Raw genomic sequence first — 27,125 nt, 5'->3', positions numbered from 1 at the left:
TTTAAGAAGCCTGATTTATGCTCTTCAAGCAAGAAAGATCTTCAACAAATGACCGATCATGCGCATTGACATCAATGGCAAGAAGCCTGGCGGTGTGTTTAGTTTAGCTCCCGTGACACCCAGCGCATCCGTCAGGAGCCTGCGCGTGCGAGAGGAGGATGCGCAGCTCGTTTGGTCGCATGAAAAGCTCGGCCGCCTCCGCCAGCTACATTCCCGCCATCCGCCTGCCACCCAACATTTTATTAATCACACGCAATGTGGGAGAGAGAGATGGGGGGAGAGAACAAGAATCTAGAGAGGGATCACAAACAGGAAGCTTTAGCAAGGATTTTTTTTTTTTTAATTAAAGAGTGTAGAACAAGTCAGGTCGCTTCTAAACCAACAAAGTTTGAGCGTGAGGGTGTCACGCACGCCTGAGCAAAAAAAGCGAAGACAACTTCTCCAGCGATGCACATTTTTTTTCGCAGGGGCACTTACTCTTATCTATAATTGCTCCCCTTTCAACGGAAAGCGTACTGATCGTGACTAAATTCACCGTTTAGATGTGGAAGGGGGAAAAGTTGAGGTTGGGGTGGGTGAGTAGATGTCTATCCATACAACGCCGTTATTTTGAACTCCATGAATATATCACCTGAAGGCTTCACTCGTCATTTCTTCCTGCCACCCTCGGCCTGGCCCGGGTGAGACTTTATTCCCTAGACAAAACACGACATGAGTGGAAACAATAATGTTCGGGATAATCTGTGACACCCGGTCGTCACCTCGTGCCAGACTTTCTGGCCATGAGCTCAGCAACACATGCATTGAAGTCCATGGCCAGACATCAAGTGTAGAGCATGGAGCATGCACTGAGTCCTGCCAGGGTGTGCTCATTGCAAGGATGAATTATTCATCGTGTCTGGGTGTCGTCTTTTGAACCTTATGATGTGCAGGATCCGTGCTTATAAAGCAGTGGAAGGTTACCTCAGGGTTAGCTGTGGACCGAAAGTATGGCGAGGTCCTGCAATTAGTGACAGGCTCGCAATGGAAGGTCAGCCAGTATTTAGAAGTCCTAAACATAAATACGAGTATTAAAGAGTTGTTTGCTAGGAATGTATCTAAAAGGCAAAGGATCCTATAGCTCAAAGGCAGTATAGGCAGTAAAGTACAAGTGGTTTACCGTTTCTAAAACAATGCACATGGGAGGATCCCAACCCTCTCCTTCCGCCTCATTTACCTCCCCTGTTAAATTAGGTACCCACTCCTGCAGGGCATGAGCTACAAGCTTTAAATCAGCGATCGTCAGGTCCGCAGTCAAGCGTGGTAGCTGCTGAGTTCTGGTACTACTCTACCTGCCATGTAGGTAGTGAGCGGAGGTAGATCAGCCACAAAGGTTGGGGTGTGCTTCTTGTTCATAATTACGGCCCCAGATAAGTAGTGAAGTAGTACAGCTTTAAACACAAATTTCGATCGCACTGATGCAAAATAGTTCCCAGTGGTATATAGAAATGTCTTTCAGGTAAAAAAGAGTTTCGTCAGACGATGGCAGGCTCGGGGTAGGCTCTTCATTTGCCAGGAGAACGACAAGTATTTTGGCGCCATGCATGCCAAACTTCATGCCGCAGTAATGAAATATTCACTGGTGCTACATATCCTGCAAATGCATGCCAAAGCCTCGCAAAGCTCTGTGGCAGAACAATGGTGAGAATGCTAGATGTGAGGTTTTCTTGGCAGAACATGGAACGTGATGCCACGACTCTCACATTTTTCTTTTGTTTGCAAGAGCACGCCAGATGATTAAATCATAAGCACAACAAACTGTAAATTGTTGGTGAATAATATTCAGTCTTCCAACAAAGTCTGTCGTGTCCATGGCAACGGTGTAGACGGTCAGTAGCCTAATCACATCAAGCCGTGTCGAGACTGCCGTGATAATTTCTTGTCACTTAATTGGGAACTGGTAGAAGATGCCGTGTGCATCCTGTCACCAGCTGGCCCCTGTCTGCCTGCAGCTGATGAAGAAGGTGAAGATGATTTAGAAGATGCTGTTGCGGTCGACGCACTTCTCACATCCGTGGTCTGACGGCGGCGCTCAACAGTGAACCCAGGAATGTGAACGCCGTGACCTAGACAGCACCGTTCTTGGTTCCTTTTTTTTTTTTGTTGCTGCTTTTAGAGACCCCTACCCACTCAATTCTCCCAAATTTCTTTTCTTCCCTCCGTCTCTTCCCTTCCTCTCCCCCCTCCACCACAACTCAGTTGCTGACAAGCCTCCATCGCGCACCTGCCGGCGTCTGATCTTTGATGTGCCGCGCGGCGCGTGTGGCTATATTTAGCCTTTGAACTCTCCTTCCATTTTCTGCGCTGACACAGTGATGCTGGTGGCGCTCCTTCTCCTTCCCCCCGCGTTAGAAGTGCTGCTGACAGATCTCAAGATAGACTGTACGAAAGGGAAACAACACGACCTCCTCATTGCCTCTCTCCTTACACCCCACCCCAAAAACTCCAGTCCCCCCAAAAAACTTTTTGTTCATTTTTTTAACACCAGCAAATTTCGTTCTTTTGAGAGGCATCCCCTCTTAGAATACTTGAGCTGCATTTATCTACTGGCACTCTGTGGCGAGTGCAGGTAAGGATGGCTAGAGGACGTGCTCAGCGTTCGATTGCGCCGTTTGGAGGAGTCTTGTCTGGACGTCTGACGACCTCCTGCAACAGCAGAACATGGAACCGCAGCTGTCTCGATGGTGATGATGAGTAGGCTATCGTCGTCACCGTCGCTGGCAACAGCCTCCTTGTTCTGAGGAGAAACCCTCACTAACACATCGGTTCACCATTTTGTTATGTTTATGTATTATTTGCTGATATGTTTGGTCTGTGTAACTATGCTATGCTAATTTAGAGTTAATATTTAAATATTTGTCTAATTTTTTTATAAAGCACATTTACCTACTTAAAAGGGGAGAAATCTTCCATTAAAATCTTCCACTTTTTATTATTATCATTAACAACAAAGTCACGGTGTCTTATCTGATGTCACAGTTAATGGCCTCATCTACAGGGTGGCCACATAAAGCGGGTACGTGCTGTCCTTTCCATTCCACTTCCGATGGACGTGCCAGTTTTATGTGGCATGAACGGTGTATCATCGGTTGACACAAAATTGTAATAAAGAATGTATACACAGCGTATCATCAGGTCATCGTTTCAACCGTACTCAGGCCATTGAGACATTTAAAGGACCCCTCCACCGCCAGCAGCACTTTCAAAAAATGAAGCTTCTGGATTCCTCACATAGATACCCAGCATCAGAACAAGAACGGACCCCTGTAGGGGCCACCCCGATATCTGAACAAAAACGAACTTGATTCCCTAGAGGGATTACTCAGCTACAGAAGTAAAAAGCGTCTGTTACTTCCAAAATGGCGGTCTGGCTTGTTAAGACATGGCAATAAAAACGTAGATGAAAAGGCCGATTTTCAAAATGTCTGACAGCCGGCCCTGCTGGGTAATGAACACTTCAGCTCTCGCCAAGACAAGTGTTGGCTTGCGCAGGAGTAATTCTGGCGATAACAGCATCTCATTACTCCTTTATTTTTTGTTCTCTGTTTGGCAAGTTCTTGGTGTACCAGTCTCCTTTCTTTCCAAGTTTGTTACGAACTCTTTTTGAATAGTTATTTATATTTTCTATTTATACGTTTTGCAATTGTTTTTCTGTATTTGACCCTTCTTTCCTTCCACATTTCCTTACGACTTCATGTTGTTTTTTAATCTATGGTTGTCCAAAAGTTGTTAACTTTGACTCACCTGCAGTACGGATCTGGTTTGAGTTTCCAGGTGGTGGCAGTCTCCGGCCGTTAGGTGTCGTGTGTTGCAGGTTCAGACATGCGGCAGGCCAGGAATGCTCCACTTACAGGACCTTCAGATTAATATGTCTGCCATGATTCTTGTCCTCGAGTTTGGCTTCTACTCGTGGACTTGACACTTATTAATTAAGGGTGTGTGTGTGTTTGAGGGTGGGGTGGAGGTCCGCAGGAAGGCAGAGACATGAGCTCACCCAAAGAAAAGATAAAAGAGTGAAGTGAAAATGCACGATGATTTCTTTCTCTTTCTTTCCAACACACACACAGGCACGGTGCGCGTGAAAGACTAGACACACTTACACACAAAGATTGGCGATGCCAGCCTGGAATAGCTCCCTCTGACAATGATGCAAAGGGAAGTTAGCGAGTGTTACGCTCGTTCACCCGCAGTACGACCAGGGGCACACAACTACGAAATAGCTCTCGTGTTCTTAAATGTCCTTTTTTAAGGGAGCGCATCATAGACAGAGAGAGAGAAGGACTAAGAGGTGGTAAGAAGGAGGTAAGGTTTTTTAGCCCTATAATGACAGCTCTTTCTTCTGCCAGACTTCTTTGAACTGGATACAGACTTGCTTTTTGGCGGTTGTACTCTAAGGAGGAAGGCGGTGAGTCACTGGATGTTGCGAGGGGTTGAGGGAGGAGGTAGGGAAGGTGGAAGTGCAAGAAGCGGGGAGGACAGACATGACAGTTAAATGTGGTAATCGCCATCTTCTCGCACGTATTTCACAAGAGCACTGTGGCCCGGGGCACAAAAACAATTGCCGAAAATTCACCAGATGTGTTTTTCGTACTCGAAGGCTGTGAAACCTCATGAAAGGGAGACAAGCAGCACCACGCAATGAAAGCTTGTGTTGCATATGATCCAGCAACAAACAGTGCACTGGATTTTTTTCTTTTCCGTACTTTTCCTTTGTTTGGTATGGTTTAAAAAATACGTTTTCGAGTTTCAGCGATGAAGGGGATGATTCCATCACAAGAATAACCCTTTATCGAAGGAGAAACATTAAGCGATCTCAGTTATCTTGAACAAGGCCCAAGTGAAAGGTTTGGAACTTTGTGAATAATAAGGTATTGGGAGGAAATGTGAACCCCACTCAGAGTCTGACCTGTAGCTTGTGCAAGAGAAGCTACCGCCAATTAAGCCAGGGATGTAGAACGAACAGAAATAACAAGGACTCCATGGCTACTTTGTGTCTGTCATTGTCGAGCACCTGCCTGTCTGACTGATGGGCTACATGCTCCTACGGAATTAGTCCACTGCCTCCCTTATGCTGTTTTTTCTTCCTTTTTTTTCTTTCTTGTCTCTCTCTATATGTGTGTTGATAGTTCTGTCATAGATCTCCGTGGCCTTAAATCGCTAACATGTAAATTAACAATATAATGTAATATATTGTAATATTAACCTTGTAATGAGTGACTGACAATCTCTTCCAACGACTCTCTCTACCAGGTGTAAGAAAGCACACGAACGCCTCCCCCACCCGGCACCACCACCCTACCCCAGAGCACGCACACACTCTCTGGAAGAGCAATTTCCGCGGACTGAGCTCAAGCAGAAAGTGCTCATTAGCCACAGGAGGTAGCGAACTGCTCGGCGAACGTCTGCGAGACACGTGGAAGCAGTTTCGGCAGAAGGATTTCCGGCCCCACGTGACCCAGTTCTTCCTTCCTGTACGTGTCTGTTGTTTAGACCAGTCCTTCCTTCTGGCCGTCTGCAAGAAAGTGGAGAAAGGCAGTAATGGCTGAGGTCATTTGCCGTGTGACCAGGTGTTGCCAGTGCTTGAGAGCACACTCGTGGCAGGGCTGTAGCCTGAAGTGTCTGAGGATACAGAAGGGTCTCATTCGTAAAGGTTTTGATTGCCGAGACTGAAGAGTGTGTTGTAGCCGAGACAATACGGCATCTTGGTAGTTGATGCCAAGTTGAGCAGAGAACTCTTTTGTGATGAGTTTGCCGTCCTGTTGCTCGTTACCTTGATTTATGATGGTTTTAATAGGCAAGAATTTTATTTGCACAAAAAAGGAGACCGTACACACCCTGGATCTGTGTCTGTGTGTGCGCGCGTCCATCATATATTTTTAAAAAGGGAAATACCAACATGATGTCTGATGGTAACACTGTCTTGTGGAAGCACGTTAATCTGAAAATCCTCAGCACATAACAGTCGGCACTAGTCGCACTGATGATGATGATGATGATGTGATGAAATTGTCGGGAGTTAAAAAAAAACCCGATCGCCCTACTACTCTTTCTCTGTGTGTGTGCGCCCACGTTAAGGAACCTTTTAAAACATGAAGATTTTTTAAATGCTTTAAAAAAATATTGTTATACAATGTCCTCTTATTTAGCCAAAAGTTAAAAGTGCAGCTTATTCATCTTGTATTATCTCCTTCTCTAACATTAGAACTGTGATGGCGCCCTATCGGCTTTCTTTCTTTTCATCTCTCTCTCTTTTTCTTTGTGACTGTTGTTTCTTTTTCTTTTCAGGGAAGAGCCCGTATATTTTATGTCAAAAGTTGCAGATATCGCCATTCTGAACAACTTGGCAGGCGCACACAGCTCCAGGTCGATTTAACCCTCCAGCATCTTGCACACGATTTTCAGGCGTTTTTGCTCCGAGTCGCTGCAATACGGGAAAAACATTACAACTCTATTATAATGTATATATTTCAACTATCAAGTTTTTTTTCAGACGACACTGCATCAATTTTCTCAGCATCGGTTTTATAAGTTGTCAGCTAGCCAACAACGACTTCATTCCTGTACCGTTCCACAAGTACCTCACGCTCCCCCTCCTCCCTTGCCTCCCCCACTTGCCCTCACCACACAAGACGCGGAGGCTAGTGCCAGGTAACACACTGGCTGCTCCTCCGACTTACTGACAGACATGCTCGTGCCTGTCGGCTCTCCTCCACACTCTGACGGACTCGTCTAGCGCGTGCTGTGGCCACGCACCACAAGAACGTGAAGTTGGCGGACGTAGCATCTGCTCTCAGCTTGTTTCTCATACAGAGCCTGCTTTCTGTCACTGAGCCTGTGCTGCATCTTTCGAGCTTCACTTTCATCCTGACCCACTGAATAAGAGCATCATGAATAAGGGTGTTAATTACTTCAGTAGTTAGCTACCCTTAGGTAAATGTGCAAATGTAAGTTAGAAACATATTGGCAAGAATTGTGTTTTATTTGTTGACGGGGAATATGCTTCCATGTGAGGTGAGTTTGATCAAGCGCAGAATATTGTACAAAACAAAAAAATAAATAAATAAAACAAAACAAAACCAAAAACAACAACAAACAAAAACAAAAAACAAAAAAAAAAAAAAGCAAAAAAAAAAAAAAAAAAAGAACGGTTGATAAACAGAAACAGCATTGTGACAGCAACGACGCACTGAATGGAAAGAATTCATACTCTCCCATACCGAAATTCAGACAATGACATTCTCCCTTCCCTCCTAAAAAATGAAAGAGTTGTCTGAATTTTGACCGCCATTTTTTTCCTAATAAAAATACACACAAATTACATGGGGTCACGCGATCTAGACAAATCGGTGAAACGTGCAAGATATTGTCCTGGAATCGCGGGTGTACCCCGCTGTTAGCCATTAGGGAAACTGCACCCTAGTGATGGCAGCGAGAGTGCTCTCCCTTTGTGTCATGGCGCGCATGGCCGTGATTCCAGCCACGGAGCTACATGCAGTGTGTGTGTGTAGCTCTGTGATTCCCAGCTGTTACCGCTTGGCCCACCTCTCGACACGCACAAACGATGCACGAGGGCATGAAAGTCACGCGCCGGGGTCACGTGCCGAGGTCACGTGCATGCAATGTTGGTTTGGTAAATAGCCCGCCGCACCCGTTCCAGGTGACTGGCGCCCGTCTCGCCAGCGTCGGCGGCTTTCGCCATTGTTTATTCCTCGTGCGATGTCAACAAAACCGCGAACTTTCAACTCCATGGTGTGACATCCAGTGACCGTGGCGCGTGCCAAGAGAGAAAGAAGAATGTGGTGAGATGTTTGGAGACTGACGTGGGTACTGGAGATTGGTAGAGAAAGACAGACACATACTCGGCGGGCTCGTGTTGGTTTGTGTTTACCTCGTGAGTTCATTTCAAACAGTGAGCAAGTTTGTGGGATTGTGTCAGGACCGTGGTTTGGTCAGATACTGCAAGAAATTTCTTGTAGACGGGGAGACATTGGCATCTTTCTAACAAAAACATCGACATGGAACCGCGTGTGACCTATGCTGACTTTTAGGTGTAGGTTGATCGATGGAAAGATTGATGGTGATAGAGACAGATAAAAGCTTGCTCAGAGACAGTACAAAGAGAACTTGCTAGTACACTAGTTACACAAGCTGCTCATACTCAACCGCAAAGAAACAACACTCGTACAAAGACACTGTACCCTTAGACAATCTCCAACAGCTAAGCATCCAACATCACAAATAACAACAAAGAAAGACAAACCTCTAAAATCATCATTATTCGAAATGCACATCAGGACCCACCACAACTTTGCTTCTACAACAGCTGTAGCCTCAAAACTCTTTACCTCCCTTGTCCCCTCCTTCGCTCCCCGCCCAGTGCCCTTTCATCTCGACTCTTTGAGTCTCTGTCTACCAGATAACAACGCCATCTAGCCATCAGTGGAATTGTCGGTGAGGCTGAGCTATCTTTGAAGAACTCGGCTGTCTCTCCTCTCGTTGATTTCGTGATGTCCTACCTTTACAGGCCACTCTTCCCGCCTCCTCCTTCTTCAAAGGCTTTGGCGTTTAACGTCTGGACTCACAGACTGACGGCCTTTCGGGTGGAGCTGCCCTCCTCCTCTCTCCACCTTTGTCTTCGCCTTCCGCTCCTCTCAAGCTGTCATTGTCCGGTACTCTGGGCAAGATGATCACTGCTGTGTCAGCATCTTCCACGGTTCCACCCTCTGCTCGCGCGGTCCGGTGGCTCAACGGTTAGCGCCTGTCACCAATAACAGTAAATAATAATAAAAAAAAGACACGATAGATTTAGAAAACGACTTTGGAGTATACGTACATCAGTCAATCTTCATTACTACTTAATACATCTCATTATAAACACAGTCCTAAAAGAAAGTTCCTTTTCTCCGGTTGATTGTTAAAGAATATTAGAGTTTATAGTCTGCCACTAAGTCACTTTTTATCATTCACACTTGGGCCAAACACTTTAAATCATAATCCCTATTCCAAATACTCCATGGCATCTACAAGGCCTACCATTCCGTGGCGTTAGTCAGTCCCATCTCCCGGCCCTTGACTCCATAGCTCATCTTCCGGTCCCGCAGATTGCGCCTTTTGACAGTTACAACAAAAGATTACTAATACATATCTATATCCAAACAAATTAGGGAAAATTCAACTTATGCACACAAAAACTCCGAGACACACACAAAATGAACATCGCACCTTTCTAGGAAGACAGCCTCCACTCGCCTACCCGTGGTGTCCCTCCACTTGCCGTCTCCTCGGGAAGGGAAGCGCTGGCCGGCGACAGTTAATTACATTGTCTTCCACTTTTCTCTTCCAATATCTTAAAAAAAATCTGTTACTCATGCAACAGGTGCAGTTCGGCCTCCCTCCTCTGCCATACTACAATTAGGGACCAGCTAATGAAAATTTCGAGTTTCGTGGTTCTCAGAGGAACGTAGGATGTCTGAAGGAGCCTGGAAGGTCTAATGCCGAGAGTTCCGTATCCCCACCCCACACATTATCTCATTTACACTAGCTGGGTGTGTGTAAACAGCCCAGGAACTTGCGTGGCAGAGGTTTGTGTCCTTCATGTCGGCCAACTCCTCCTCTTAAAAGGAAGATGAGGGGAAGCTAATCATCCTCAGAAAGCTGTAGGCTGAAGATTCTTACAGGTCATCAACATGTTACAATCGTCTGGACAACAACAACAACTACTCACATCACTCATCTTCAGCTCCATGCTTCCCCTCGTTTCAAAATCCGACGAGTGTGAGAGAATCTATCTCATGTGACTTTTCTTCTAAATAATTGTAAGGCGCGCATCTCTCCATTTTCTCCATCAATCACCTGGTGTCATCGAAGTGTAGTCTGTCCTAACGGCCTTTGTTCACTCCCTATGGAAGTGTCACTGCGACACTCTAGGACAGAATAACCATTTTTCATTTTCCCTGTCTTTCTATCCGCGTACCTCTTGGCCAGAAAGCTGTCTTTTTCAGACTTCGGTTAGGCTACCCATCATTGAAGAGGCAAACCCCATTCAGTTTGTCCTTGTTGTCCTGGAAACACTTCTTTTTTGCACATTTTAATTACTTTTCCCGACATCCATAGTGTTCGCCAGCAGTTTTTTTAACAACTAAATCATTATTGTGTTTGTTCAAGTCCACTCCATCATGATTGAAAAAAAGTAAATCTTGACAATCAAATTGAAGCTTTTAATTCACAGCTTGTTTTATTTGTGAACGTTTTGTAAACAACAACAAAGTGCTTTCGCTTTTGTTCCGTTTTTGATATTTTTTGTTATCTTATATTAGCTCAAATAGTTTAAATAGTAATTTTATCACTATTTCTTTTCCATCAACCATCCTAAAGCACCATTAAAGGAAAGTTTCGCTAGCTACATCACTGGACCACCGTCTCCTCGTCCACGAAGCATTGGTCTGAAGGACATGAAGTCTCATTGTTGTCTGCAACTGAATCAATGCTCGAACCGTCAATCGAAACCTCAAAGTCCCTGAGAACAACGAACACGGATACAATCTTTTAACAAGACCGAAAGCTGTCATCTTGTAGACGGAAAGCACCGCACAATGAAAGGTGGTCGAACAAGAAGCTTTTGATGGCGACGTCAGAGGTCATAGGTTACAGGAAGAAAGCAAAAAGAAAAGAGATGATTTGTTTTGCTAGTTATTGAAGCAAAGCTTTTGTGAAATCAATCTCGGGGTGATTACACGTTCCTCGCACGCTGAAGGCTGCATGGATCCGCCACAAGAAGGAGAAGGAGTCAGCGAGGGAGGAATAAGTCCTTGTGAATGGGAGGCAGAGTGACTGGCAGACAGGAGAGACTGTTTTACACCCCTTGCCATCAGCTGATAGAATATAGAAAAAGATTATTAACGGTGGGTGGGACGAAGGGACGAAAGTAGAATTAAGGTATGTACCAATAACTCCCCCTTGTCGTAATCAAGGAGAGTAGGGGTAGTGGTCCATCATCGACATTTTCATCCTAGATTCCCAAGCCGATGCCAGTTCTGTCTAACATTCAGTATGTAAGGCTTCTCTTCATTGGAAGACCTTCCTCGGGACGAACACTTGTAAGGCTGCAGTTGATTGGTGCAGGACGGAGCGAAGACATGCGGTTATTTCTTGGACCCATCCATCGGCTTCCGCGGGCAGCTGGCCATCGAGAGTCGCGAGCTCTTCATTTCTCATTGCACATTCCTAGTCCTCCCTCAACAGCTACTCCTGACGTCACTTCCTGCTTGTGATATCGTTTGTTTTATCTCGCCAGTCTTAAGATGAATCTTGGTAGGCATCTTGCGAACATTCTCTTTCTCTAATTTTTTTTCTCTTTTTTGACATTTGTGTATTTCCTTGCTTGCGTGCCAAGCATTCGAAATGACTCAGTCCATTTCTGGAATGGAATTAAAAAACTGGTTTTACCCATGATTCAGAACTTATTTCTGGTTTTGTTAGATACTGATTTATTTTCGCAAATGACTATCCTTCATTAGTGTGACGGTTGCGGCCCTAGGAATTCCTCGGAGGAACATTAAACTATTAAGTGTATAGATGCAGTAAACCCTTATTCCTTTTCTTCATACTTTTTATTGCTTTTGTTATTGGTGAGTGGGGTGACCAGCAAAATTTCACGAGTGAAGTGAGAAAAAAGGACGAAGAGCATGGTGATCATCAGATACACTGCGCACTCTAAAAAAAATTTATTTTTTTCTTTCTCCAACATCTTCTCTCTCTCCTTCTTTGACTTTCCCATTGTAAACTTAAACCTAGAAACCGTTAGACTGTAATAAACACTAAGGCATGCTACCTCTCGTCTCTTACCATACCTTCCCAGCATTTCCCGTCCCGAACTCCAAAAATAAATGCAGGTGTATGTGGGTTGTAATTGTGCAAATATTAGCTGAAGACTAAACAAAATTTACTCGAATTACTTTCCTCATTGTTGTCAATGAACTTGTTTCTAGCACAGTTTCCTCCTTCCTTCACTAAGGTCTCTGGAAACGGTTAGAACTTCAAATCTGGCCACCACTCCCTCCCTTCTGTTCCATCCTCCTCCACCCCAACCCTAAACTCCTCATTCTCGCCATGAGGCTGTCACATGCGGCCGGCCACGGAGGACACCACCAACCTTCTCTCCTTCCTTCTGCAACACTCACTCTTGCTGCTTCATTTCCATTTTAATTGAAAACCATCTGGACAAGCCGCTTGTAGTGTGCCAGCGCAGACAATATTCAGGCCCCTTGCTATGAATATTTATAAGCGTGCTCGCTTGTGCGGGGCATGTGATGTCACATCGTCTACACGAGCCTCAGGCTCATCTTTGTTCGCCAACTGGGGGAGGCTGGGGTTACAGCGCCGTTGGACGACAGGAACTGTTGAATGGTGGTAACGAGAATGGTTATGGACAGTAGTAACGGACTATTTAAATTTCGGTAATGTGTGGTATTGATGGTGATATGAAAAAAGGTCAGACGATGGTGATAATAATAACATCTGAATTATAATAATTTAAAAAAGCGATTTTCAGAGTCTATTAGTTCCCTTTTTAAATAAACTTCCGGTAACTTTTCCTTCGTCATAGGGTTATTTATAGTTTATGTCATAGTCTTTTTTAAAATTTAATTCCCTACAATTCCCTTTTTAATTGATTCCCTTAATTTTATTCCACTGAGGACCGCTGATTATCACTCAAAATAGTCGGGAATCATATCCCCTGTCAGGTGCCACGTCTGTCCGCTGCTCCTATACAATGACAGGTACTAGAGGGAGGAATGGGAGTGAGGACAGGTGGCAGGATGCTGGAGGCTCTACAGCAACGACACCGACGTCGACAACAGCGACATCAATCGACTGGCATCGATCTGGTGTTCAGTATACAATCAGCATCACACGGCGTGTAATGGTCGACAGGCACACAACCGTCTAGCGGCTTGCTGAGGTTTGATGTTTGACAAGCAGTTGATGACAGGCATCTACAAACGAGATTTGATAAGTGGATTGTGAGAGACGACGGTTAGGGTTGTGGTGGTGATGGGAAGCTGGGTGGGAGTGGGGCAGGCAGCTGTCGTCGTGGTAGGAAAGGAACAAACAGAAGAATGCGGTGAAGCAGGCTCGAGTTGCTTTTGTTTTCTTTGCGTCTTCGGCGAGGACGATAATCAAATATGGAAGGGTTCACTGGGTCAAGGTCAGAGACGTTACATATGTAATGCAGAGTCAGCATTACTGCGCATGTCTCTTGGCTTTGTGTTCACATGGGGAACAAGGTTTATCCCCCAAAACGGTCCCTCAAAAAATAAAAGACAAAAACAAACAACAAAAAAGACGTTTAAGAGGATAACTGAGTTTCCCAATTTTATCTGTCCTTGTCTCCCCTTTCTCTGTCTGTCTCTCCTGCCTCTATTTCTGGCGATGCTAACCTCTGGTGATCTTCTGGATTGTTTATTTCCGTGGTTATTCCTGTAGCGTGTCAGGTTTTTTTTTTCACCTACTCGTTGCGTGTTTGCAAGATTTTTTAGTGTTGACTGATTCTCTTCATCTTTTTGGCACAAGTGGCCTCTGCTGTCGCCGGCGCTGGTGAATGGTGTTTACACGGCATGTTTACACGTTTACACGTCCTGTGAGGACTTCTCAACTTCCTCGCTGTCTTTCATTCTTTCACTCCCGTCCCGTAGCTCCAACTCCGTCTCTTTTCTTTACTCTTCTCTCGCTCTGTCAATCTCCGTCCGTCTCTTCCACCTTTCACCCTTTCAGTCTATTTTCTCTCATCTAATATTCTCTCCACTTTTCTATTCTTTCACTACTAGAAGCACGACCTGACTTTGCCCGCCTGCTTTATACTCATTCCCCACCTCATCCCCACCACCATGGCCGTCCTCATCCTCACCACGTGACCGCCATCGGTTGTCGCCCGCTCTCCGTGTTGTCTCCCTTGCCTGCTGTCCAGCGTCTGGTGACAAGACGGCCCACTGTGTGGTGACAGCCTGGTGTCGCAGGGGCATGCAAGGACGGCCATCACTTCCTGACTTCCGGGACTGTGGTGACGTCAGTGGTCCAGAAGGAGGCTGGCTAACGAGCTTGTGTCTGCCTGACGCGCACCGCTCTGCGCTTGTGGGCCCGGAAATCGCCTGTCACTGCCCGGGCCCACCGCTTCAAGTCTTGGGCCTCATTTCCTGTCCTTCTCCTCCAGAACTTTGGGAAGCGAGGACCCAAAAAGGGTTTTGGATGATGTCTTGTCTAGAATTGTCAGCCTGTCTTTTTCTTGTAAAATCTGTGGTCGCCCTTGCTACTCCCCCCAGTCACCTTGCTCACTCCTCCTTTTCATTCCCTTCTTAAACAGATCGATTTCTGAAGTTTCAAATTTTCTGTGGGTTTTTTTTTTTTTTAATCTGCTTTCTCGTCTCTTTTTCTTGTCTTTTTATTCATTAATCCTTATGTACATGACAGGAAGTAGATAGGGACTATGTGTTGACATTTATTTGCTGGAAATTTGTGAGCGCGTTGATGTTTGCGAATGTGGATATGAAAGATCACACACATCATCGTAACCAGTTTATTCTTCTTGAAAGAAGTAGTCATAAATTTTTAAAAAAATGTCCTTTTCTTGTACATGTGAAAACAGATTAAACCCGGTTCAGTTTTTTTTTCGCTTATTTTTCTGTTATCAGCTTTGCCTGGGCTTCCTTATTTTTTTTTTTTTCGCTTCCTTTCTTCGCCTTGAACTCTTCCGATGAGGACTGATGAGTGAGATGAGGACTGAGGAGTGAGATGAGGACTGATGAGTGAGATGAGGACTGAGGAGTGAGATGAGGACTGATGAGTGAGATGAGGACTGATGAGTTAGATTGTCTTGGCACTGCATGAATTATTTAAAGAACTGCAGTTGTGATGTAGCATCTATTACCCTTACCTGCGGGGTTAAGCAAATAGCCAGGTGCACATCAGTTTACCTTCTGTATCCACCCGCCGTTCATACTACTTTTTTTAAACTTCGATGTGTTTTGTTGCAGATGAACAGGCCTATCCAGGTAAAGCCTGCAGACAGTGAAAGCAGAGCAGGTGAGATATTCGTGTTTGCACGTTGTATTGTTAACATTCACGTTGTGATTTTTTTTCCTTTTGTTCAAGTTGTTGTTTCTTCGTCCATTTATCTTGGCCGTTTTTATGGAGTGGCATTTTCGAAAGAGGGGAGAGTTTTTTTCTTTTAGTTTTCTGAGTTATGTTTGCACGTGCATTTCTGGTTTAGGTGTTATTCTTGAAGTGCATTTAGAGTTTCTTTTTTGTTACTGTGAACCTCTCTCTTGTAAATCTCTCACGTGAATATCAATGTCTTGTGAATCTTCCTCTACCTTTCTCTTCTTTGCTTTATTCCTTCCTTCATCTCATTTTGTCTTTCCTTTTTCTTCTCTTATTATTTTTGTTTTTATTAAAAGATTTTTGTATTTCAGTTTTGTTGTCCATAGTCAAATGTTTTGATATATGTGTGTGTTTTACCAGCCTGGCGACTGTCCAGCCTCCCTAATGTAATGTAACATTTGTGTCGCGCACCATCACAGGCTGCACTTCACTGATTAGCAAATAAAAAAAACAACAGAAGAAAATAAACATTAAAAAAATTAGTTAACAACGACATGCCACAAGCAAGTATGATCTACAGAGCAATCAAGAGTGGTGTGACATGTTCAGTGGTGCGAGTCCGGAGACCGTGTCGAGCGGCCGAGTTCTGCACTTGTATGAAGTTTGTAAATTAAATATCTACTGTCATGCTTTCCTTAAAGCCATTGATTACAGGGCTGGACTGACCAGTCGTCGTGTGGTCTTCTTTCAGAAATTATTTACTGTCTCAACGCGTACACACACACCAACACACTGTAAAAAAGCGGTGTTAAAAACACTTTCTCCTAATGTCTCATTTGCTTATATGGTGATCTTCAGTGTAAGTGCGAGTGTATGTAAAAGTTTGCACCAATAAATGGACTGCCAGTCTTCCGCAAATAAATATGTGATGTTGTCATACCGCCAGTGCTCCAGGAGTAACAACTTCATCCCTCTGTGCTGCTATACTTTCAGTACTCCATGAAGCGATTAATGATGTTATACTACCTGTACTCCTCGTGTAACGAAGTCTGTAATACTGCTATACTTGCTGCAAAAAAAAAAAAAGGTTTTGAGGCGAAAGACGAGACAAGCGGATTGATTGATTGACTTATTTATTGATGTCTCAGTCTAACCTCGACTGAAAAATCTGATCAAGTCTGTACTTGAGGAGGTTGGGGAAGTAGTAGGGTTTAGGGAACTTGAGAAAAAAGTAGCAGACACCATCTTTCTGTCTGTCTTTCACATCGATCAAACTGCCTCCTCCCCTCCAACATCATCCCCACCCCCCAAACACTACTCCCTCCACATCGGCCCTGACTGCAGGCAGCGATTAAAACGATCGTTAGGGTGGACACCCGGGGATGGAGGGTTTCACTGAAGCTGCAACGAGAAACTACGGACCGCAGCCCCAGGGGGTTGGAAAGGGAGGGGAGGGAGCAGTGGAATTCACGTGAGGGGGGAGCAAGGGGTGGAGGGGAAGGGAGGAGGACTCCAGCGCACGGTAGCGCAGCTGATCGATGAGCGTTTGCAGCCTTCATCCTCCGTCAACACACTTGCCTCGTCTCTGCCGGCAAATATTGTTGATTCCTCTGTTTGTTTTCAAAATCTTTGTCGATTTCCCCCCAGGAACAAAACGTTGGAAACCTGTGGGCGCTGCTACTGCTGTTGCTTTGCTGTGTGAGTCTCGCCATCACCGCCGAGTGTCGACCCTCGAGGTTGAAACAAGCGCGACTCGCAGCTGGCAACAGATTCAACACCTGGACGAAGGCGGCATAATTGAAAAAAAAAACACCGGCACAGGTTCTTTAATTGAATGACTTATGCACGAAACAAGATCCAAGCTGCTGTAATTATCTGTATGAACTCTGTAAACTGTGTTTAAAAGAAAAAAAAAATAGACTAAATTTGTTGGAGTGTTCTTGAATTTCAGATACGTGAGGAGATTTCAAAGGTAGAATTTCTCAAGATTAATGAGTTCACAAAGGTTAACATTCGGAAAAACAACGGGTGACACAAAACTGCCTCCGAAGAGGAGCATTCAGACACGCAGGTGCCGCGAGTTTACACTATTCGTTCTTGTCAGGCAGGAATAAATAGAAGTCGCATCCCTTTGTCGTGAGCCTCGGGTACATCACGTACAGTTGACGTAGCCGTCATTAAGCCGCTGCACCTTGGTAATGACACTCCACCGACACGTGTGTGTACACAACACACTTACATTCAATTGCTAACGACTGAATGCAATTTAGTAGTAAAATAGACAGGTTATTAATATATGGTCAAGAGCTTTCACAAATATTTTTTACACAAAGTATTATTACATCAAGAATCCCTGTTTGGTTAGTTCTGTCCCTAGCCCCTTAACTGTCTCGACACTGGGGAGGATGGGGGAGGTGGGGGCATGATGAGATCCAGCAATGATGAATGAGACTTTCCCTTTCAGTAAGTCTCCCATCTGGCGGTCTGTCACTCAGTGATGTGCTAGTTCTCTAGGTTCAGATGTTCAGTGCTGGTCCATCTCCTGGTCTGTATCTCGTGTCCTGCTGGTCAACAGCGGCATTTCTTGACCTTACACCCCTTGACCTCTGTCACCTCTGCCGGTCCACATTGAGAGTAAGGATTTTCTTAAGTAGTGTCTCACATTCTACACTTCTCAGCTCCACAAATCGCCTGCTGAGTTTGAAGACTGTAATGGATGGGGTGAGGGAAGAGTTATCATTGGGATGCCAAGATTTCCATGTGTAGAGTCCACATAGCTTGACCGAAGGGTCCACAAGGTGGTCGCTACGATAGAGTGTAGTATCTTCTAGGGGCTGAAAGTGGCACCTTTGCTGCAGTCATCTTTAGCTTTCTCTTTTGTCTCCCACTGGCGGCCAGTGTGTGCAGAGGGCTGCAGCCCCACAGGGGACACAGTATTACAGATGTTTGGTCCAAGAGCTAAACCTACCGACTCATTGATCACCCGTGTCGTAGATGAACCTCCTTCTCTCTCTCATGTATGCTGCCTCAAGCTTCATTCCCTCTCCCATCCCCCGCATCTATTTTACATACAAAAAAGACAAATCCGTTCTCTTGAGGCTGAGTGGTGTTTGCACTTCGTGACCCTGCATCGACACAACGTGACTCCTAACCCCTTCTCCATTGGCAGGATCGCTTTTCGTCAAATCGCTGTCAGCTTTTTTTGAAGGCTCAGATTGCAAATGGGACAAGAAAAAAGACTTGATGGATGGGTTGAGCAAAGCAGTCAGAGAGCGACAGAGGTGCAGCGCGACGAAGGGAGAAGTTGGGGGAGAGAGAGAGAGCAGCAGGAGGTGCCAGAGGAAATGTCTGTCCTTCCTCTGCCGTTTCTCTGATTTGGAGTTCCCTCCGATCGCAAACTTACTGATCGAATTGGACCCGGGAGCAGGTGGCGCACCGGAAATGAGTGAAACAAAATAAAATGAATAAAACCCGATGCATGCAACTGGTTATCTTCCAGACATCACGACCCTGGTGTGCAGCACGGGATCTGACTCCCAAAGCCTCTTTATTTACAAAAACAAGAACTGTAGTGAAAGACACTGAGATAGGATGAAATACTAATACCACGAAGATGTTGTTCTGCAATTTTGTAATCCTCGACAACAATAAACGTTTTTCTCTCTTCCTCTCTCTCTCTTTTCACTAGCTCTGTCTCCTGAACTTAGCGATGCACAGTGCGCCAGTGAAAACTAATTTTCGGCAGTCTCCGCAAGTAATGAAAAATCGTGAATTGAAGGAAAATGTATAACCAAGCCAGGGGAGACAAATTGAACTGCAGACAGATGCTGGCCGAGCCAGCGCAGGAACTAAAACAATCGTGTAAGGACGTGCGAAGCCTGAAAATGAATGTCTCAGCCATCGATAAACGACAGAAATGCCCTTTTTAGACTCTTCTGGAATTGTCTTCCCCATCCTCTCTTTCCCTCCTTCCCTTTTCCTTCGTGCCTCCATCTCCCCCATCACCACTACTACAACCTTTCTGCAAACCTGCGTAAGAACAGTGAGGGTGTTCGTCTGTCACATCCTCCGTCCTTCTCCGTTTTCTCATCAGAGAGCACAGAGATGAATGCGGCTGGCAGGTGCATGAGATGGAATTAAATTCGAGAAGAGAGGTTCAGTGGTGTGTTGCCATCTAAGGTCATTTGCGTGACTACTAGTTCCATACACCTGTAAATCCTTCATTCAAACTGGTCGAGAGAATTGGTGTCGGTGGAAAGCCTGTGCGCAAAGTCCACGTTCTGTGTGTGTTTGTGTGTTTTTTCTGTCGTTGAGATTACTGATTCCCGACAAGAGCAGCTAAGATGGCGGCCCTTTAACGCGCTCTAAGATGTCTGCTCGGAGACAGGTCAAAGGGTCATCGATCTGCGATTGCCTGGCGTCACACTTACAGTGACCGACCTCCCTCCCCGCACGACCTCTCTTAACGCTCTGTCTCTCTTGTAGTCTATCTCTCCCTCTTACTTCTGTCTGAACAACAAAGAGACAAGGTGACCCAGGGAGAACTGGTCCAGATATATCCGTAAAAAAAATACTTCTGTGATTTGCCCCTCATCCTCTTTCAGTTTCTTGTAGTAAGATGGCGTCCATCTGTGTGTACAGTTGTATGTTGTCTCCCTTTTCCCACGACTGTTATCACTACTGACAGGATGCACCTATCGTAGTCACAATCTAAAAAAGTAAGACTGCCTGCCTGCTTGATGGTGTGCAGTACCCGTGCTCTTCTCAAGCTTCCTGTTGGCGTGCGTGCGCACCTACAGGTAAAAGGGTGATATTAGTCATCACTAAAAGGGTGATAACAGTCACCGCTAACAGCAGGATAACGGTCACTGCACGACGCGAATAAAACGTTGATGATGTCAGCGACAGCACAGTCCACCCGTCTCGTCATATCAACCTTATTCAATCACCGCCTCCATCCACCCGCATTCACAATACACACCCACACACTGTCTCTGGACTCACGGGGTGATAACAGCGACTGCATATTTATCGGCAGAGAAACAAGTTTGTGTTATCTTTGTGACTGAGAGCCAGGTACAGATCATGTCCAGCTTGAGAATAGAAACGATGAACCCATGAACCCTTTTCGCGAGACATAAGCTGCTTTATAAACAAGATGCATTGTACAGAGGGACGAACACAGTTCTAGCTGCACGCATACTCCCCCTGCTGACATTCAGGCCAGATATCTTTAAGCCACTTATCGAATGGCAAGAACGCTGAATTTTTTATATTTGATTACAGTTAGATTCTCGGGGGGAAATGTGCGGTCATCGCAAAAATAAACTGGAAGGTCAGAGAAGTTGTGTGGGCAAGTGGCTGTGTGAGGTTACGACCCCCGAGCAGCGAGTTCCGTAATGGGGCCATAGAAGGCAGATAATTGTGTCTGATTTTCTGACATTTATCTGTCTATATTGTTCTGAACTTATTTCAACTTATCAGTTAGATACTTTAGACGCTCCCCAGTAGCGAGGCATGGAGTAATTCCCTTGACAGCGGACAACAAATAAATTTTGCACAGCATGATAAAGGTCTTGACGGGGTCATGTACTAAAGTCTACACCACATCACTCTTTATGGGTGTATATATATATACGTGTGTTTACGTGTGTGTAGAGTCTACACCACGTGCTGCAGTCACTGTTTATGTGTGTATGCGTATGTTGTGTATTTATATATGTGTATGTGCCAATGTGTGTCTGTGTATGTTTTTCTCTCACTCTATTCTATACTCATGCTCAGACATCAACAGCTTCGCTGTCGTTGTTATTCAACGAGATTTTCTTCCCAAACCGAAATATCGTTTTATGTAAATGCTTCTCAACTTGATAACATCCTCGTGGGAGCTCTGTATCTAAGGAGTGGTCCGGCGAATGTTACTGCATATACATAGACCATAACCATCTATAAAGTCAAACCTAGGCACCGGAATGCACCTCGTTCTGGTAAATCATTCCGATAACGAATATTCCGATAACGGGAGTCACATTTCCGTTATTCTCATGGTGTTATTTCGACCATGTCCGGCATACCTAAACACTGCACACCCACTTTTTCTAAATAACAATTACACATTTCATTACACCTGACCAATCTATCAAACAGGTCTGCATAATGCACATGAAGGTAAACAACAATTAATTTATCGTTAACTGCTGAATAAAACAAAAAGTTTTTGTTACTCAAGAGAATGTCATATACGTGTCTTTAGTGCAAAGAGACGGTTTGTCAGTGGAGAGATGCTGCCTGCCTAGTGTTTAAAGATCCGTTCATGCGTCATATTTATTCAGAATACGATTTTCTTTATCTAATTTGGGGGCCATTTGTTTCCTCATAAGGAGACCTAGTGATTGCAATTTTGGGGCAGAGTATGAAAAATCAACTTTTTGTAGGGATAATTTATATACCGAGCAGCCGACTGTGTAGATCCACGTTATCATGCGTCGTTGATGTTTTTTTCTTCCTGTTACATCGAACTGATTAATGGGAATGCGACCTCTGTGGCCTTACCCATGAACTTGAGGTATTACTACCCAATCTATAGAAATTCTTTGAGGCATTGGTTTATTCTGGTGACTGCAGCGAATACAAAGACACATGAAGCACAGCACGTGTCCAGCGGGGCAATAGCCACCCCCGCAAGGTCAGCGACCTCCGGTCCACGCCGACCGTTTCAATGTATGACATCCATAACGTGGCACGAGTGTCTCTGACAATGGAAGCGTGTCGTCACGACCTCCTGGGTCGAGGAACTGCATGACTCGAGTGCTGACCCTCCGATAGGTCACTCTGGGGTTGCGGTCCCGGTAGGAAGGAGCGTGCCGACCGCACGCGCACTGAACAATGCTACGGACAGCTGGCGAGGGCAGGTTGGTGACTGGAGAAGTGTGCTTTGAAATCCTAATTATTTGGCGTAGGGAAGAGGAAATCTGAGGAACGAACGTGGTCACACAAGGTAATCCCCCTCCCTGCTACTTTGGGCGACAGTGTTGGAGTCTGATTATTCATCTTTATTTTTATAGTTTTTTCCCTCCGTCATTAAGATGGCAGAGAATACCTCATCTCGTCATATGTAACAGAACATGCAGAAGTCACACATGCACGAACTCGGTGAGTCTTCCTTATTTCATCCCCCACCCACACACACACAAGACACACGCACATTCAAATGCATACACCCAAGAACACAAACACACCATTCCCCGCCTCGTTTGACGGCGCGAGACTAATACAAGGAATCCGCTCGGACACACTGCATTTCCGCACACGATAGACAATCATTTTTCACCAAAAAAATTTCGCTGACTTTCGACAGCAGGTTAGTTAAAATAATCTGCATAATGAGCGATCCTTGACTGTAATTACGCATGCGCAGACGGAGGCGCTCGCTCACCGAAGACTCGAGATCAAATCACGCGTAACACATCGCCTTTGTCTGACGACCTCCCCGGGTCCGTTCACCTTCCTGCAGTGTCGTTCATGAAGACTGCAAAGATGACTCACTTGCCACTGCCTAGGGTATCTCATGGCCATCTGTTTGGCTTTCATTTCCTTCCGCTCACCAACATCAGGAGTGGCACTGGCAAGGGGTGGAGGCTGTGGGGGGAGGCGCCAGTGACGAGTGCAGGCAGTGTAAGGTTACTCTTGTCACCTTGTTCGTCGTCCCTGAAAAACGCGTTCGTCTCCCTTGAACTGTCGCATTGACACGCGACACAGGCAGGCACGTGACATAGGCCGGGCACGACAGGGGCAGACAGCTTTGACAAGGGGCATGTTGTCCAACAACCTGTGACAGCATTCTTGGGCTGAACAACGGGGCGACGGCTGGTCTTGGCGGCGCGACCGGCCTGCTGTCCTCCCAGACAGGCCAGGAACGCGTCGCCACAATCGCGTGCAGGTTCCGCAAAATACTTTGTCTCCCGTGTTTTCACCTTGGAGTCTGAGTTTGTAACAAACACCTTTTTTTCTCCCCGCAGCTCCTTTCACTGGCCCCGGCTGTCTTCATCACTTGTCACGGTCGTTAAATGATTAGAGGTTATTTTTTACATCATCTGACATCACTGCTAAAATGCTAAGAACGTTTCTAGATATAAAAAGTTTTTTTTTCTTTGAGAAGCGCGTGCACTTGCGTATATGCATAAAATTTAATAGTCATCAGATGATTATTCACAATAGATCATAGTAACTTACTGATTCCCTCTCTCTCTCTTCTTAAATCCCGCCTGTACTGAAGATGCTATCATTGGTTACATTTCCATGTCGCGCATCGATATTTTTTGGTGAATGAGTTTTACGATAACAATTAGACGAAAACACGTAAAAGGTCATCTTACAAGAAATGATGCTACATGCGGAGTAGATCGTCACCTGATCACGTGCACCATATAGCGCGCGTGCACACACACACGCGCACGCACTCACACAACGTTAACACCATTTTCCTGTTCAACATACTTTAACATCAACGTCGCAGCCACTTGCTTTTAATCCCCATTCCATCAGGGCGCAGCGTCGATGGCTTCTCCCCTCCCCTTTCCCTCCTCCCCCGACCCTTGCATCCCCCTCTTCCCCCGCCTCCTTCACGAGGAACTGCGAGCAAGTGAAAGCTCGCCACACCGCCGTGGAAAGACCCTCGTGTCGTGTCGTCTGCCAGGGAGGGGGGGGGGTGACCGTGCTGTGTTGTATCAAGATCTCGCAGGACCGTTATTGATTGGCGCATCTACAGCACGGCCTGCAACTTGCAGCGGTACGGCACGGCACGGCGCGGTCCAGCAGCAGCAGCAGCGGCAGCGGCAGGGCGACACGCGAGGGGTAAGCGCATGGCGAGTTCATTAGGCGCACGCCCTCATTGATTTATGCTGCACTCCATCTTCCCAGCATACAGCGTTCAACGTTTTTTCAAGTTCTCAGTATCCATTATTGTTTCCATGGAGACGGCCAGGCAGGGAGTTTTGATGCGCGTGATCGTAAAGCCGCCCCCCCCCTCTCTCTCTTTCTCTCGCGCTCTTTCTCTCCTTTTTTTTTTTTCTTGTGTCCGGTCAGTAAATTATAGAGGTTAACAAGGTCGAGGCTAACTGTGTGTGCCTGTAAATATGTAGATAGATGTCCAGGTGAAAGTCATTTTTGTCAGCGATCGATATACCACCTGTCCAACAAGTCTCCCGGTGCTAGCGCGCTGTCACACCTGAGTACGTCACACGACACGTGCCAGGCACGTGGTTTATCGCTACTACTCCTTCCCTCTACCCCCGAAACACCCATCCCAATACACGTGTATGCATATGCGTATCACGATGGTCAACACGACAGACGGCTTTGTAGTCTGTGCACGTGGCGTGTACTGTTGACCGTTGATACGTCACGTTACTCTCCAACCTTACAGATTACGTGCGTGCTTGTAAATGTGTGTGTGCGCGAGTGTGTGTGTGTCGTGATGTGCCTATGCTAGTGATATGATGTGCGTATGCTAGTGAGTACGCATGCCCCTAAGTGTGCGCGCGCGCCGTCCGTGTTACCGCGTCTGTCGTGTAAACATATTCTGCCAAAGAAAACAAGCTACTAAATCTTCCCCAACCATTTCTCGCCATCCACTATACTCGGGTCGAAGATGTTCAACCACCTTCACCAGGCCTCAGACACTAGCGCAGCCTCACACCAGCTTCTAGTTCAATCATAAACCAGTTTCTCCGCCCCACACCACAAACCAGAGTCTTAAGCAAGAATCATCAAATGCCACTGCTGCAGCAGCCGGGGCCTGGCATCTTCCTCCTGCGCAGCCTCTGTAATTTTGCAGGCTGTTTGAACCGTAATAACCTGCTCCCGTCTCCTTGGCTCTGATTATTGGCAGTATTTAGTTCCAAGACCAACTACAAAAGGAGGCAGGGGTTGAGGGGGGGATACAAGGGGAGATCACCACACACCGCTGTCATGGCGAGCACTGCTGTGGGTGACTTCGCAAACTAATCACGATACGTGATACCGTGCCATTTGGGCCTCTTATTCTCTCCTCTTCCCCCCTAGTGCCGGAGGGTGGGGGTGAAGCGGATGGGAAAGAGGCGGATGATGACACGATGATGACGAGGCGTGAAGGGGGAGGGTAAGATTGGGGGGGGGGGGATTTAGGATGGATGAACGAACAAGACTATCGAAAGATGATGTTAGAGACAGAAAGATGAAGATACCAGTTCCTTCCTTCCCCATCTCCTCCCCTCCCCCACATCCACCCTTCTGAAAGACACAAAGCGCTTCCGTTGAAAGTGTAGAGACGCTGAGTGGCTGTAATTTGTCTGAGGTGACTGAGTTCAGTTTAACGTATAGTGACGTCACGACATTTTCTGAAATGGGTGGTGGGAACTGAAAATGCTCTTATGGGATGAGTCAATATACATTGTGCTCAAATATTATAAGCAAGGCATAGGCGAGAAGCATGTGTTGTTAATATTTGCATTACTCAATCTGTCAATCTTCCTCTCTTGATATCTCTCTCACTTCTCAGTCTCTCATTGTGTGACAGTGAACCAAACTCCGCTCAAGATGATAACAAGATGATAATCTCAGTAACCCTCTGTCCCCCTCCTCACTGGCGGATGACACCGAACATCTACAGAGATGTTCATATCGCCTTCTACCGATGTAGCCACAACAGGTGTACATGACATCAAGTCTACTATCCTTGTTATCAGGAGAACAATGCTCATGTACATAAGTAATTCTTCTCTCTTTTTGTTCATTTAAAGCAGCGGAGAAAGGTAACAGTTGTCATTAAATTTTTATGACCGTCTTATTTCCTGCCGAATCATCCGTGCCGCAGCTCGAGAGCAGGACAAGAAGACAAGAAGAGGATGGTTGAGGACAACTGGAGGGTTGGGGTTATGTTGCGACATAATGGTAGCCATCTTGTTTGGTGGCTGGCGCCAATGCCATCCTGGTAACCAGACAGAAGGCAGTAAACATTCAGGAATCAACCTTGATCAGCCCGTGACAGGAGACCGATACCAGCTGAGTACAGCACTCTCGATATACCGACATATATATATATACTGCATCTCCTGCTGTCTTCTACTGCTCACCTGCACGGTCAAAAACGCAATATGTGTGTGTTCTCTCTCCCCCTGTCTCTCTCTCCTCTGTCACACACACACATGTACGCACGCGCGATAACACGAGACCACGAGAGCCAACCAGTCTGAAGGACGGACAGTCAAGGGATACACACTCGGAAAGGAAAATCTGAAGAGGAAGAAATGGGAGAGATGGAGGAGGAAAGAAGATTGTGGGAAGGGGTAACGAGATCTGCAGGTCCCTGGCCTGGAAAGGTGGCCCGAGTGAGAGTGGCACGGCGGGCTGTTCGTATCAATACTCATTATCCAGCTTCCGCTGCCAAGGCGTTGCACAATGTCACATTTCAGAGGCAGACCAGATTTGGCGGAAGGTCTGGTGACCAAGGAAACCAGACTTTTAATGGGAGAGGACAAGGGATAATAGGCGGAAGGTGCCTCGACTGACTGTAACAGGACGAAAGGCCAGACTTCTAGGGTCGGATGGGGCTGGGGGTTGGGGGTGGGGTGGATGGTAAGAACTGAGCCCTACTGGTCGTCTACCTCCCGGTTCAGTACGTGGTCAGAAACCATATATTTATTTGTAGCTGTAATGGTTACACATCACCATAATGATGCTTGCTATGTAATATTTCCATATGTCTACTGCGATGTTTGTTGAAAGCTAAATGAACAAGTTTATATCGTTGCCGCGAATATTTATAGAATATTACTGGAAACTGTAGAGGTCCCATGGTTCAGCCCTGCTGTTAAAAGCTGTACTTAAACCCCAACCCTTCAACAAAAACAAACAAAAACTGAGTGCTTTTAACCCTTGACCCTAAAGCAAAATGCTGAAGGCTGCGGCCAGTGGTCCGGGGTGGGAGTGGGGTGGGCGGGCGGTAGAGCGCT

General features: G+C 45.9%; 1 protein-coding gene across 1 annotated transcript in view; it reads left to right on the top strand.

Annotated features, from left to right (window-relative positions):
• The window catches only part of LOC112556494 (CUGBP Elav-like family member 3-B), a 204,510-nt gene that overhangs the window by 91,142 nt on the left and 86,243 nt on the right, over positions 1-27,125 (top strand). Inside the window, 1 exon segment of the mRNA XM_025225554.1 lies at positions 15,069-15,117. Within this exon segment, the coding sequence (XP_025081339.1) occupies positions 15,069-15,117 (49 nt within the window).

Source organism: Pomacea canaliculata, linkage group LG2 (assembly GCF_003073045.1).
Source record: "Pomacea canaliculata isolate SZHN2017 linkage group LG2, ASM307304v1, whole genome shotgun sequence".
In the NCBI taxonomy this organism is placed as follows: Eukaryota; Metazoa; Mollusca; class Gastropoda; order Architaenioglossa; family Ampullariidae; genus Pomacea; species Pomacea canaliculata.
This window is presented reverse-complemented; position numbering and strand designations above follow the sequence as displayed.